This window comes from Rhinolophus hipposideros (assembly GCF_964194185.1).
Source record: "Rhinolophus hipposideros genome assembly, chromosome: 8".
Taxonomy (NCBI): domain Eukaryota; kingdom Metazoa; phylum Chordata; class Mammalia; order Chiroptera; family Rhinolophidae; genus Rhinolophus; species Rhinolophus hipposideros.
This window is the reverse complement of record NC_138054.1, coordinates 47913021-47929038: the sequence shown is the minus strand read 5'-3', so window position 1 is coordinate 47929038 and position 16018 is coordinate 47913021. Positions and strand designations below refer to the sequence as shown.

Sequence of the window (16018 nt, the reverse complement as noted above, 5' to 3'; positions counted from 1 at the left end):
TTCCTGGGTGCTACTCCTCTGTCACCCTGGGGACCGCTCTCGGAGAAGCACTGATAAAACCATTCTGAAGGGGTTTGGTCTAAATTGGCATTCTACAATGCAGATTTTAAATGCAGTGCTTTAAAATTCCCTATAATTAACTGCCCTTCCATCCCTTATTCCTTCTATTACCTAATTCAGAACAAGGGAATCAATGTCAAATAAAAATGTGGGTTGATATTTTGTTTCTAATTCAGATGCAGGTCTTTTGAATTGATTTTTTTTTCTTGTTTGGAGACTCAGTGCCATCATTTTCATAGCTGAAGGGCTGTGGAACATCCTGCCTAATGTTTTGTGGAAATTATATTTGATCTTGAAAGATCTGTGACAGTCTGGACCATTTTCCCTCTGGAAGTAAATAAAGATATAACATCATTATGGAGGCATTTGTACATACGAAGATACCTGTTTGGGTAGTATTTGTAAAAGCAGTCTCTGTAAAGATATCTAAAGAAAGGTATCTATTACTGTAACTACATATTTTGTGACCCATCTTTACAGTCTTACCAAAGGAACCAGGAATTACACAGCGAATTACATCTGCTGCAGGCTGCTCTCACTTGCCCAAGAAAGGCAGTAAGCGTGTTTATTTTATTTGCTATCTAGAATAGTGCCTGGCATGGCTAAAATGTCTCAGAAGAATGAATGTGTCAAGAATTGTTAAACACATAGGTATAAAATAAATATTTAGTTCTTGTTCTCAAGGCACTTAAGCCTCATTGGAGAGAGAACCCAGGACATTCTAAATAATACAACCCAGGACAAATGCAAAAAATATGTACACTATCTCCTGAGGGAGTTTAATGAAGGGAGACAGCAGTGAAAACTTTGAAGCATGAGTAAGTCTTGCATAGCTGCAAGATGTGGGGTTATTCTTTTCTGTGAAAATTATATAATGAATCTTAGAGGTTCTTCATCATCTGGCTTCTGCCTGCCTCTCCAGCTTCATCTTATTATCTTGTAGGATTTCTTCCCTTTTGGGAACAGCTTGATTTTTTGGAAAATATATTATCATCTTGGGGTCGTGATTATATGAAAGTCAACCGTTTTTCCCCCCTCTTCCTTCCAGAGTTCACCAAAGTCCCCATTATTTCTGGTGTGGTTTGCTGGTTGGTGAAGGGGTTGGCCATAGAGGAATGACCTTACAGCTTATGCTTCATCTTTCCCTCTACCACCATGCATCATTGTAAGGACAGGAAATGATTGGGTAGGAAAAAAAAGATCCCTGGCCTGAGAGCCAGAGGACCATCAATCCACGTATTCTAACTCTGCAGGTTTCAGTGAATTGGTAAAGACATTTGGTAAAATACAGCCATCACAGAAAGCCCCACAAATGTAAGATGGAATGGGAGTAAGTAGTTATCAGACAGCATAGTATCATAGAAAGTACACAAATTTTATTATTTTTATTGAGGTAAAATTTGTAAAACATACACAAATTTTAAACTTTAAAAAAAATTACCATAGGCTCCCATCTCAGCTGTTTCTCTTTCTGGGTGAGTTACTTCACCTATTCAGAGACTCCGTTTTCTTTTGTATAAAGTGGGGATGACAATAGAATACCTATCTCATAAATACTTAGAACATTTTTCTGTAGATTTGCTTCAGGAATACATGTGATAGCAGTGTCTGGCCTAGAGTAAGCCTTCAGTGGGTGGTAGCCATGATTAACATTGGTAATAATGAAATGCCACAATAAATGACTGACTGAAATACCCCTTCCCTCCAGGGTTCTTAAAACTCTGGATATGGCTCTGCCGTGTGATTTGCCATAGCACCTTTTGCTGCTTGTATGCTCAACAAGTGGATGCTTATGCCATCTTATCTCGTGCTTGGGGCGATGGAGACGTGAAGATTGAAATAGTATCCAGCCCGGGTACTGTTTTGGTCTCTTTCCCCCCTGGGTGATATCATGGCAGCCCTGTGATCCATGTGGCATTCTCTGATGCTGTGCAGCTCCAGGAGCTGCCCAAAGGGACTAGAGGTGGCAGAGTGAAGTGTCACATGCCCCAAGACTTTGCTTATTGCATGAAGCTGTGAATCCTAGAAAGCTAAAACCAACCACCAAACCGAAACAAAAATACCAGTTTGCAGTGACTGAATTCCTTTTGAAAATGTTTTGGGTTTATTTATGACTTCATGTTTTTTCCCTTTTGGAAAGAGCACATACTTTTAAAAAATTGTAATTGTATGTTTGCTTAATGATGTATAATTGTATGTCAAGTAAATATGTGATTATGGAGCACTTTCAATTAATAGTATTTACTTGATTGATTTAATGATTGTGGAGCTATTAGCCTGTTGTGCTAAGAACAGTTTAGCCAACTTTTAGCTGAGGCTTAGCATAGACATTGACACTTAGTGTTTGCATGGGTGACACACAGTTTCTAAAAGGTTTAAAAATACAACCTGGGAAAACAAATTTCCAACACTTTTACATGATTGTGATCTAAAACAACAAAATTGATTTGACTTTTTTTTCCCTTAAGAGATTGCATATGTAGACAAATTTTATTACAAGAAAAGATTGCCACGTGAGGGTCATTCGTTCACTCAGTAAATCCCTACTGAGCGCCTGCCGTTTAACTAGCACGTGCACACTGGGTTTGGGTCACAAAAATGAAATAAGTTATGGTCTCTCTTCTCATAGAGCTGAATGTCTAGATGGGAGACAGACATAAACAGTTAATTTGAATACAGCTTGACAGTAAGCTGGCACTTACTGTGTTTACCTTGTGCTACTTAACTCTCACAACAATTTTGTAATGTCTGTTTTCACTTTACACACAAGAGAACTGAGGCTTGGAGAGGTTAGTAGCTTTTTAAAGGTTAATTAGGTAGTAAGTGGTAAAGGCAAGGTGAAAACCCAGCCTATGGTCTTAACATATTGCTCTACTGATAAAAGCTGTAATAAATGAAAATGAACAAGGGTATGGATACAAGGATGACCGAGTTGATGAAACATTTCTGCCTGTGGATGTGAAAGAAACTGTCAGAGATAAGAGAGCGCTTGACCTTAGGTTTGGAAGGATGAATAGGGATTTACCAGGGAAGAGAAAACATTGCAAACAGGAAGCAGTTTGTACAGATGTACATTTTGCAATTTCTCTGATGGTAAAATTTATCTTCCCCATTTTTGTTATTATTAGTTTAAAAAATCAGTATATCGTCTCCGTTCTTTGAGAATACATCAAAGGGGAATCTATCTGGGGGCAAAGACTGGGCCAGAAACAGACCTGAACGATGGTAGATAAAAGGGGCAATCTGTTACAGAGTTAGAATCAACAGAGGCCGAGTACTGGAACACCGTGGATTATTTGGTAACTGTGTCAAGCATTTCAACTAGTTTGTTTAACAAACTGCATCTGTCATTCCCAAAGATAAAGGAAAATGGGAGTCCTGAAAGGTCCCCTGCCACTACCCCACAATCATCTTGTAGAAAAAGAGTTATAAATTAACCAAAAAAAAAAAAAAAGGGCTTTCTTGGCAGCCCGAGAGAGAGAAATGCCACGTGTTTGTTTTCAGATGTCAGCTCTACAGAGACCATACATAATTTCCCATTTGTATTTTGACTGGTTGTTATTTGGTTACCAGAAAAGGGCAAACCAAACAGATTGCTCCTACTTCCTTTTCCCCACTGTTAAATGTTTGAGACATTTGGGTTTTCTTAGGCCAGTGGTGTTAGTGTTGCAGAGCACTTTCTGATGACACCATTGACATAAAACCGATTCTTTCTCCAGAGTTCCCTACATCAACAAATGGCATCTGCTCCCATTCTTTTATCCAGCCATTCCAGCTCGAAACCTGGAGTCAGCCTTGATTCTTTCTCTCCTTTCTTTCTCTCAAATACACCCCTCCACACTCAGTGCCACCATGTGATCAATCATCTAGTCTTGGGTAGGTGTTCCACTCCCCCTCTATTTCGTGAATCTCTCAAATCGTTTTGAACACCACTGCTACTTTCTAAGTCTGAGCCGCCATCATCCCTTACATAGACTCCTCAGCTGCCTCCTCACTGGTTTCCATGACTGCTCTCATGTCATCCACCATCCATACTGGATCTTGAGACGGCTTTGGAAATGCAGATCTGAGGGTCGCTCTTTTTCTTAAATACTTCTCCCAGCTCTTAACAAAGGCCTTGTATAATCTGACCCTTTAGATTTCGCTCTCACCATAGAGTGTCATTCATTTTTTTTCCAAACATTTTTGGCATTGGCAGTTACCTGATAATAATAATAACAACAACAACAACAACAACAAGCATTTATTGATCACTTTGTGTGTGTCAGATACTGAGCTAAGTCCTTGAAATACATTCTCATGTAGTACAACCCTGTCAGCTGGGTATCATTAACCACCTTGTATGAAGAAAGGCTTAAAGAGGTCACAAAGTTTGCCCAGGTCTAAGCTTCTCTTTATTGTTTTTTAGTTAAATTAATGAGTATCTAATCAATGAGGGCTCATGCCTCGTATTTTGAGGCAAATGATCGTGTCAACTAGTAGACTGTTGTAGCACAATGATTTATATTCAGAAGACCAGGTTGCAATGCTGGTACAGTTTTCTTATCTACAAAATGGGGCCATAATACCTGTCTTATATGATTGTTACACAGATCAGAGCTGAGCAGAATTCTTGGAACATAGTTTATGCTATATAATCTGTTAAATGAATGTGTGTATTGAATGAAAATCCTGAAGGTTGACCCCATGGAATTGTGGGTACCATCATTAGGATAGAAAGAAATAAGGACCGTGAATAAGCTTTGACTCGCTCTTCAGCATTTTTCGTGTTATCGTGAGAGCTGGGATAAAATTAGGAATAGTGCAGAATTTATAAGATAAACCTATAATTAAACATCTAGTAGGCAGGTCAAAACATTTTGTACTTACTAGAAATTAAATTTGCACAGTGGTAGTATTATAGTCATTGAGGTTTATCTGAGGGGCAATTATTGCTCATTGAAAGAAAATTTAGTGGAACCTCACAGAAAAAAAAAAACCAAATACGTAGTTTATATGGTCTAGTTGGATTTAAACTATATTTCAAAATGTGTTTTCATACCTTACCTGAAACAGAATTTTTTAATTAAAAAATTACTGGATGAAACAACTCTTCTTTCTATGGTGGGATCCTGTTCTCAGACCTTCCTGGCTATGTTAAAAGAGGATAGAGTATTACTTCCAGAAGAAGTGGTTTGGTGGGATACCTGGTTATGGAGAGGAAGTCCTAGGGGAACTCATTTCCTTTTTCTGTGTCCCCTTAGGTCTCAGAATGCAGCTGGCCCATTAGGCAGGCCCCCAGTCTGCACAACCTTTTTGCTGTGTGTCGGAATATGTACAACTGGCTATTACAGAACCCCAAAAACGTCTGTGTTGTCCACTGCTTGGTGAGTAACTTATTATTGTTGTCTTTGTGGTGGTTTGGTGTAGTTTGGTCAACAACAGCCAGCTCTATACAGACTGGTGAACAGGTAACATTTATGTTGAATTATAATTTATTGAGCTCCTTCTTAGGAATTAAGTGATCTGAGGGATATAAAAATGAGAGATGACCTTAATATTCTTGTCTTAAAATTTGAGTACTAGTGGGAGGCAGATATGTACACAACCCACATCATACAGGGCCTCCGGAATGTGCTTAGTATTATAAAAGAGGTAGAAACAAGAGCTGTGGTTGCACAGGTAAAAATACCATTGAATTGAATTGTGTGGAATAAAGTTGACATAAACTTTATTCCACATTGAATTGTGTGGAATAAAGTTGACATAAACACATATTTATTTTTCTTTTTTAAAAAATATATATTGTTTTGTTTTTTAATTACAGTTTACGTACCACATCATATTAGTTTCAGGTGTACCACATGGTGATTAGACGTTTGTATGACTTAAATAGTGATAACCTCAATAGGTCTAGTACCCACCTGACACCATACATTGTTATTACAGTATTGACTATATTCCCTATGATTTCCTTACTTTTTGTGTTTGAATAAAAATGAAATAAAAAGACACCTATGCCCTTGTAAGCAGTCACATAGATTGACTGTGTTTTATAGCAATTCCCAGTGGGACTGATGGCTTTTCTGACCACTGACTTCATAGAGCCCCTTTCCCTAGCCTTCCTCAGGAGGCCTTTTGCCTAGTGTTGAAAACTCAACTTTTGACCAAAAGAGACACCAATAATGGCTATCCCTTGTAACAAGTATTCTCCTCTCATGTGGGTCTTCAAGTTAAGTGACCTAACCAAACTTAATCCCCCACCATCTGACTGGCTCTCTTCTTTCAGTTCTATTGGGAGAGGATTTGAGCCATCAAAAAATGGATGTGAAAATAAAGATGAGAAACAACGAAAAAAAAAGAAAGAAAACTCAACTTCCAGTAAAATCTTTCTGCCCCTTTTGAGTATTTTCACAATATGGACTTTCCACTGTATATCTAAATGCCTTCTGTGGCATTTTATACACTGCATCATCATACTGGTAATCTGCCTGTTTCCCACTAGACTATGAGCATCTTGGCACAAGGACTGAGTCTTTTGTCACCTTTGCACCCCAGGTGTGAAAGATTTGAATACGTGATTGACAGACAACATGAAAAAATAACACACAAGTGGAATCTGAGCATAAACACTGGAAATAGTCATTGCTTCTATAAACTTCATGGGATATACATTTTTTCACTATGATCTTACTTGATGATTTCTCTGCACCCCACGCTGCCCCCTTCTTGAGAGCCAGTTGGCTAAGAAGGAAGAAAGCAGAAGAACATATTTTTTTCTTTCCACTACACATCCCTAAACTCCTGGCAACAAAGGAAGAACACTTGGTGTTCATAGTAGTTGAATATTAAAGGCCAAAAAGTTTTCTTTTCTGAGGCATAGCAGATTGTGCAATGGGGCAGGTTACCGTTAGGGACTTAGCCGTCTTTAGGCACCTTAGTGATTTTCTTTTCATGCGAGAACTTTCTAAAAGTTCAGAGAGCCTGGTCAGATGGCTTTGTAAGGGAAGACGGTTCACAAGAGATGAGAGGCTTTCTGTTCTAATGATGCAATCCTAAAGACGAAAAACCCAATGAAGAAGAGAGAAGAGGCAGACAAGATACTATGACTCCTTAGGCTGCTTTTGAGGCTCCTGAAAAAGGACATTCATGATTTGGCTTTGGGAAGCAGCAAGGCTTTGGGAAGTAGAATGGAAGCTGGAGGTGGGAACTTTTGTTTTTAACTTATCCACACTATTATCAAAAATAATAAGCATATACTCGACTTTTAATAAAAAAATTTAAAAGACCTACAGATAAAAGGGGGGGACGCATATCCAAACACCATGAGCCTGTTAAAAGAGTGTCAAGAAGGCTAAAACCTAAAAAGAATTAAGTTGAGAAAAATGTCTTTAAAAAAAAAACACGTGTCCTTGGAATAAGGACGACCACAAATGCTTGAGACACAGATATAATCTTAACGCCTTTTACTCTGATCCTTTATCAGGAGGAACAAATATCAAAGCTAGAAAGAGAAGAACAGTGATAACTAAGACAAAGCTGATCGGCAGTGAGATAGTAAAAGAGCCTCACAGTACTTAACAAAATAATCCACTGGCTAGCTTAAATTATGTGACAGAATGTCTAAAGCACTAGGAAAAGCAGTCACAGATTCATTATGTGATATGAGGAAATTGGAAGAAGAGGTGCCAGGCAAGCGGAGAGAGATTTTTTTTCCCCCTCAAAAGACGGAGGAGGTTGATCCTGGAAAGTTACAGGCTGGTGAGCCTGATGGCAGTTCAGGCGAAATTCCCATAAATTTTTGCACAGATGATTTTCAGCTCTTACCAAAAACCCTAAAATTCTTTCATTATGAACATACATATCAAACCAACTGAACTTTTTGCAACAAGACTTATAGAATTAGTAGAGATCATTTATTGGATTTCTGCAAGATATTTCCGAGTTTCTTATAATCAAGGTAGAGAAACTTGAACTAGATTGTTAACACATTAATACATCAGCAGCCTCCCAAGGTTGCATTTGCTTCACCTTTTTATTAACAACTTTGATAAAGACGTCGCCGTCAAGCTTATTCATTTTCTTAGACTGGGAGGGTCACATAATGAATTTGGACTTTTAAAAAGTTTTTTCAGGTTGGTCAGTGAACAGAAACTAACAATATGAAATTAAACGTAGGATGAATGTACAGTCTTGAATTCTGGTTCTAAATGATTAAACATATTTGTCTATTAGCTTAACACATCATCTGAAAAAGAACTAGGGGTTTTAGTGGATCGAAAGTTCAATCAGGGCTCATGGTGTGACTTAGCCTGCATTTAAACTAGCTTGGCCTAGGGTTATGTTAATACAAACACAGTATCCCAACTAGGGAAAATAATATTTCCTCTCTAGTTTGGTCAGAACACGTCATAGCTTGCATTTTACATCTGGGCAGCACATTTAAGATTGTTGTTTTAAAACTGGAGTCTTGTTCAGAACAAGTGCATTAAATTATGATGTCTCTTAAAATGGAATATCAAATGAGGAAGAATTGAAGGGACTGTGTATTAGCCGAGTTCTCCAGAGAAACAGAACCAATAGGATACATAGAGAGCAATATTGAGAGAATTTTTACAGGAATTGGCTCACGTGGTTGTGAAGGATGAGAAATCCCACAGTCTGCCCTCGGCAAGCTGGAGAACCAAAAAAGCCAGTGATATAATTTAGTCTGTCTGAAGCCCTCACAACCAAGGGGACCATTGGTGTTAGATCCTGGGGTCTAACCATTGGTGTTAGATCCAGGGGAAGGCCCCAAATCCAAGAGTTCCAGTGTCTGAGGGCAAGAGAAGATAGATGTCCCAGCTTAAGAAGAGAGAGGATTTGCCCTTCCTTTGCTTTTTTTGTTCTATTTGGGCCCTCAACAGATTGGACGGTGCCCCCCTCCCTCAGCCCTCTTTGAGGAAGACTGATCTCTTTACTCAGTCTACAGACTCAAATGCTGATCTCTTCCAGAAACACCCTGACAGACACACTCAGAAATAATGTTTTGCCAGCTATCTGGGCATCCCTTAGCCCAATCAAGTTGACGCAAAATCAGCCATCACAGATTGGGTGTGTTTTTAACCAGGAAAATAAAAGTGTTGATGGAAAGGGAAGGTATTCAGATATGTGAGGGCTGTCAGAGGGGGAAAGGAGTCCGTTTTCTCTTGGTCCTCACAGAAGGAAGAATGAGGATTGTTGAGGGGCACAGACTTCAACTCAATATATTCACTATAAGAAAGAACTTTGTAAACTGGACTGGGCTACTTCAAGTAGCAGTAAGCTCCTTGTCACTTAAAATATTCTAGAAGAGGTCGGGTCACCATCTATCAGGAATGTTATTACATGTATTCATCTATTGAATAAGGTTGAATCAGGCGAAGCTTCTTTTATATGATTTTATATGACTCTAGGAATAAATTTTGTGGGAAATATATTCCAAAAAGCAGCATTTATCTAACCTATAAACTCTACCTCCAGCCCTAATCCAACCTCCCCTGTTAGCTCTGATGCCACAAGTCCAAAGTTACTTTGAAGACTAGGTTAGTTTTCAGTAAATACATGCAACTCAAATTTATATTGCTGGGTTTCTTAGATTAGTAGAGAGTCAATTTCACCCTAAGAGTCAGTCTTTCCTTTCTGCTTTGTGATTTGAATAGCTGGGACATATTTTGATTTTCAAGTAAATAATTTTGAATTGACAGACGTGCCCAGTGAGAAGTGTTTCTCTCCTCTCTCCCCACCCCACCCCCGACCCTTCTCTTTTAATGGCAAGTACAGCTATTCTTAGTGGTGAGTGGGTAATTGGATGGGCCATGTTTATGACAAGTTTATGCATTTTCTTTGGCAGGATGGACGAGCAGCATCGTCAATTCTGGTTGGTGCTATGTTCATTTTTTGTAATCTCTACTCTACTCCTGGTCCAGCTGTTCGGTTATTATATGCAAAGCGACCAGGAATTGGACTTTCACCATCCCATAGGAGGTAAAGTAAGCTAGGTGCAGGGGTGGGCACAGACATGGTCTAATTGGTATCATGTACTTAAAAAAAAAAGAAAAAAAACCCTTTTAGGATAATTGACTTATCATCTTCTCTTTAGTCGGAGTTTCTTCCTTTCTCTTATTTAAATTGTATCTCCTTACCTTTTTGGATTAAAAGAAGTGCTTCTGATGATAAAATTGTAGAATTTTTCCAATGCCAGCCTTTAACTGATACATTTAATCTGCTAGATCAAATAGGACTAGATGTTCAAAACTGACCTTGTATAAAGCTCCTACAAGCTTTTTCATTTAATAAGTACCCTTTTATCAGTTCTTTAGGGGAAGCACAGCAGTGTCATTAGATAAAAGCTTTTCTAAATTTCTGGCTGCATGCTCTTTTGCTAGTTCATATTTAAGAAATTAACAGTAAATTTTTATTGAAAATTAAATTACAAAAACAAACTTCATAGTAAAGCTCAATTGCTTGCTTCTTTCTTCTGGTGTGGTGGGCGCCAATAAAATGAGAATCTTTTGTTTCAGATACCTGGGCTATATGTGTGACCTCCTCGCCGACAAACCCTACCGCCCTCACTTCAAGCCTCTCACGATTAAGTCGATCACTGTCAGTCCAGTCCCTTTTTTTAACAAACAGAGAAATGGATGTCGCCCTTACTGTGATGTACTGATCGGAGAAACCAAAATATATACAACCTGCGCAGATTTTGAACGAATGAAGTAAGTCATGCTACTTTTCTTCGCGTCTTCTTGTGAACGGCTCAATTCTTCTGTAAGTCAGGTCGTATTCTTCCTGTTCGGACTGCATCTTTGTGAAATGCCTGATATTAAAAAAAATGTGTTTAACAGAGACGGTAATCATAAGAAAAGCACAGCTGCATCAAGGGACATCATAGCCCCCTTTCAAATAGTGATACAAGCTGAGGGACTAACATGAGCTGTAATGAGGGTTAACACAGTGGTGTGGGACAGAGGACCTGGACATTTAAGAAGAGGATGACCTTGAAAGCTGGTGAGGATAATGGATGAATGCAGTTTCTAGGTGAGCAGCTAGGTAGATGGTGATATAATTAAAGAAGTTATAGAATCTATAGGAAAGAGCAGGTGCTAGTGGGAGGTGGTAGGGATCGTGGAGAGAAGGGAGTGGATGGTAACAGGAAATGAAAATGAGTTTAGAATAGACTGAATTTGAGGACTGGTATCCAATACCTTCATAGAGCATTTCTTTGCTGGTTTCATCCTGATCTCAGTTGAACTTTTTGTTCCCTTTTTCTCTGCTTTTACCATTAATTTCAAGTTAGGGAAAGGCAGGTACATCAGGGTAAGATGTACCTGAAGACGAGATCTGAAAAATAGGGATAGGCGACTGATGTATCTGGAAGTCTGGATGGGATGGAGAGAGAGGCCCTGGCACCAGACCAACGCCATCCCATGGCAGAACAGGTTGGCACTGGCTGTGCTCCTCCTGACTTTGCTCAAGATAGGAAGTGGTTCTTGGGTCCAGGCCTGGGCCAACAGGTCCCTTTACCTGTGCAATTGTACCAAATTGGACTCTGTTTATGTATGTTTTTGTCTCTGTTTGAAGAGAATACCGTGTCCAAGATGGGAAAATCTTCATTCCCTTGAGCATCACTGTGCAAGGAGATGTGGTTGTTTCCATGTATCACTTGAGGTCAACCATTGGGAGCCGGCTACAGGCCAAGGTATGGTTTCAGGAAGAATCATGGCGTAAGCTTCTCTGAACCTGCAATAGGAGTATTTCAGTCTTTCCTCTTCTTCACTTTGAGTTTGAGTGACTTGTGGTTTTAGAATCAGATGGAGCCTTTAAAGATGGCTTATGCCCATCTTCCTCATTTTACAGGGGAGGAAACAGACGCAGCAAGTTTGTAACTTGCCCAGATGACTTTGCCGGAGGGTAGCAGCTCTAGAACTTCTGGCAAATCTTGCTCTTTGGAAGCTTGTACCTTTTTTATACCATCCCATTTGGATCAGCATGAGCAGATAGTTCTCCTAAGGCTGTGGGATTAAGTAATTACAGTTTTTCGATTTTTTTTCCTATGATAAAATTAACATAACATAAAAGTCACCCCTTTAAAATGGACAGTGCAGTTGTTTTTAGTATTTTCAAAAGGGTGCGCAACCATCAGCACTATCTAATTTCAGAACGTTTTCATTACCTCCAAAGGAAACCCTGTGTCCATTAGCAGTCACTGCCTATGCCCCCGCCACCATCCCCTAGGCAATCACTAATCTACTTTCTACCTCTATGGATTTACTTATTTTGGACACTTTGTATAAATGCAATCATCCCATAAGCGGTCTTTTGTGACTGGCTTTTTTCACCTAACCGTGTTGTTTTTGAGGTTCTTCCATGTTGCAGCATGTAACAGCACTTTATTCCTTTATATGGCCAAATGATACTCCGTTGTGTGGATACACCGCCTTTTATTAATCTCTTCATTAGTTGATGGACATTTGGGTTATTGCCACTTTTGGGATATTACAAATAATTCCATAAGTAATTGTATTTTAAATCATCAAATATTTGCCAAGTTCCCGCTCTGTGCCAGTCATTGCCTAGGTGTGTAGGATTGACAAGAATGAGACTGTACTTGCCTGTAAGGAGCATGGCCTCACGTGGGAAGTTCACACATCTACAGCGGTTCCACTGCCCTATTAGAAGTGGGAAGAGATGCTATAATGAGGGTGGTTTCTTTTAGCTGGTGGTGGCTTAGAAATGCCATAGAGAGGATATGACCCATCAAGGTGAGCCATGAAGGATGAGTTCGTCAGGTTGGAGCAGGGGCATCGCAGATAGAAGGAATGGAATGAGCCAAAGCATGGCAGTGTGCAAGAATGTGGGACCTTCGCAGATGAGGAAATGGCAAGAGTTCCTAGAGAGGAGAGTCTAGAAATGACGCTGTTCCACATGGAGAGGTCATTTAATATTGAAAGTAAACCAAGATTCAAAAGGAGAAACAGTTGATGTTGCATGGCTCGCCAAAATATAATCTTGATCCGATTTCCTTCTCCCTGATTGATGTTAATGTGCTTCTCTCATGTATTTTTAGGTGACCAACACTCAGATATTCCAGCTTCAGTTTCATACTGGATTCATACCATTGGAAACAACAGTTTTAAAGTTTACCAAGTGAGTGGTGCTGGGGCCGAAACCCCTTTTCAATCCAAGCACAGTGAAACGCTGGGAGCCAGTTGCTCAGGGCTCGTTAGTGCTGTGTTGTAGCACCGCTGAACGTGTTGCAGGACTGCTGAGTGTAGCCTAACAACACAGAGGCTGGTGGCATTGTACAACTTGCAGAGGTGCCTATGGTTTGTCCTGAACACATGGTTCAATGGACTTCAAATCAAAAGGCCTGAAAGTCCACGTGAGGGGACAAAAGGGAACAAACTATTAATACTGTGATCCTTTGCATCTGTGGATCCCTTTGTGTTTTTCTGCAGGGTTGGCAGTTTCATTAATAATAGGATATGAGCAGTGACCCTTCAGAATGGATGCCAGGCCAGAGCACTAAGGCAGGGCCCTGGGGGACCCCTCTGTCCTAGACATTCATCCTTAGTTGCAATATTATAGCGTGGTCTGGGGAACACGGGGTGGCAGAAGCTGGCGTGGCAGATGGGAGTTGCTGGGTCAGGGTAAGGATACGGCATTCAAGAGCTCAGGGTGTAGGCTGTGGGCCTATTTCACTATTTCAACACCTGACTTGGCCGTTCTTGTGCATAGTGGGTGGATGTATCAGCCCTGCCTTGTACAATGCTCTCACATCTGGTAGTATCCAAATTCTTTGAGTAGGTATTATTCTCTTTTTACAGGAAACTGAGGCTCAGACCAGTAAAAGAACGTATCTGGTTAATGACTGATATTTTCCCCTAGAATTGAGTCTCAGAGTTAACATAGGAGTCAACCTCCAACGGTTTCTGTGCTGAATATCATACTGGTGCCATTGCTTTTCACTGATCTGATCTATATTTTACATCCCTGTGTAGGCCTGAGTTGGATGCATGTGATGTACCAGAAAAATATCCTCAGCTATTCCAGGTGACTCTGGATGTAGAACTACAGCCCCATGACAAAGTGATAGACTTAACCCCACCATGGGAACATTATTGCACAAAAGAGGTCAATCCCAGCATCCTCTTCTCTTCTCACCAGGAACATCAGGACACTTTGGTTTTAGGAGGTATGAGTCACCTGGTGGATGTGTCTCCCGCACGAAGCCTATGTGTTATCTATCACATTGACTTATTTCCCGTGTTGCATTGACACTGCGTGGCCTTTTGTCTTGCAGGACAGGCTCCAATAGATATCCCTCCAGACAACCCCAGGCATGTCGGGCAAGGTGGCTTTTTTTCCTCTCTCTGTTGGCAAGGTACTTCCAAGCGTTTCTTTAAGTTACATGGTTAGATGATTAAGTTACGTGGTTTTTCTATCAAGATGATTAGTTCTCAAAACAGCCCAAAGTAAACAGCATTTTGAAGTCATACAGCTTCCTCCTTATTCCACACTCTGCTCATTGCTTTTTCAAGTCAGGCAGCTTTCCTACTTTCAAGTCCGTAGATGCTTAGACTGATGTAACAGGCCATCTTAAACTGAAGTCTCCCTTTTCTCTCTATGCAGTATTGTGGATCATCTCTTTCCTAGATTTACAAATAAGTCATATTTTCTATCACTGCCCTTTATGCTGCTGACACACAAATTAACAAAGGAGTCTGCCCGGCATTTCTTCTAGAGGACTCCAACCACTAGCAGGGCAGCACTGAGCTCCCCTCGTGTAAGGAAGGCAAACACTTGCCCATATGTCTCTGCTACTTGTTTTAACAACTGTGGCAGACATAGGGCTCCATCATAGTATCCGTGTTTTGCTGAATCTGGAGATGTTCCAGAATTTTTCCAACATAACACTTCAGACTGCTGCCATCAGTGGACTGGCACTGGCATTCCAAGTGGTAGCCATCTGCCATCTTTGCCTTGGAGTTTGTTGAAGTTAACTGCAAGGTTCAATGTAGAATTGAATAATGACTTCCTCTCTGAAAGGGATAGGAAACTGGCATTGCCAGTGGTCTACTTACAATTTTCTTGCTTGACTTCCTCCATTGTGTGAACATAAGACAGTATTCCCACTGCCTGCAGAGAGTTTTCCATGTTTGGTAAAAAAAATTTTTCATTTGTTTCCTTTGAATTGAAAGGCTCACTTTCAGAATTTTCCGTTCTAATGAGAAACGGGACCAGTAACATACAACAATGGAAAACCTGGGAAATCTAGATAGCAGGTAGATCTCCCAGCTCCCTCTTGGTTTCCCCTCTGTCTTCTCTTCTTCATACAAGGGCTTTCAGTAAAACTTCACGTTTACCTCTTTCCTGCCATTTTAGTAAGTAATTTAAAAGTCGTTCCTGGTTGGCTCTGAAATAGGTTTTAGCACATTTGCACAATTTCTTATCCTAACTTCGCAGAGCCAGGTATGTATCGGAATGCAGAATTTTTTGGATTTCAGAAGGGTGATATGGTACATAAAGTGTATATTATTTAGCATTCACGGTGGCATCTCTGGCAACAGCTTGTGATCAAACATACTAACATTTCTGCAGTGAAACATATAAATAACAACCCTGACTGAGATAAATGAAGACCATAAACACTTCCACATCAGCTGTGATCAGATTTTTCTACCAACTGAATTTGTACCAAATATAGGGAAACCTTTCCCTTTCCACAGCCTTTTGCGTTTCACAGTTGGGGATAAGGGATGTGGATCTGTACTTGATTTGGAACGTGGATCTCTCTGACGTTAAATAATAAAGTTCCATAGGAGGATCTGTCTCAAGGAGAGCCTGGAAAGTCACTCACCAGCCTCTCTGTTCCTTCCCCAGAAGATACCTCTTTCCTGTTACCTATGTAATGCTGAAAGTTATCTCCCTTCAGGTTGGTGTAAGGAATATCCAAAGC

General features: G+C 40.1%; 1 protein-coding gene across 7 annotated transcripts in view; it reads left to right on the top strand.

Annotated features, from left to right (window-relative positions):
• DNAJC6 (DnaJ heat shock protein family (Hsp40) member C6) overlaps positions 1–16018 on the top strand; it is a 121327-nt gene that overhangs the window by 83563 nt on the left and 21746 nt on the right. For all 7 annotated transcript variants that reach the window (XM_081056006.1, XM_081056007.1, XM_081056008.1 and 4 more), the window contains exons 5-11: positions 5304–5426; positions 9911–10044; positions 10581–10775; positions 11641–11758; positions 13127–13206; positions 14061–14254; positions 14363–14443. In XM_081056006.1, coding sequence (XP_080912132.1) covers positions 5304–5426; positions 9911–10044; positions 10581–10775; positions 11641–11758; positions 13127–13206; positions 14061–14254; positions 14363–14443 — 925 coding nt within the window. The remainder of the gene's footprint in view (positions 1–5303; positions 5427–9910; positions 10045–10580; positions 10776–11640; positions 11759–13126; positions 13207–14060; positions 14255–14362; positions 14444–16018) is intronic.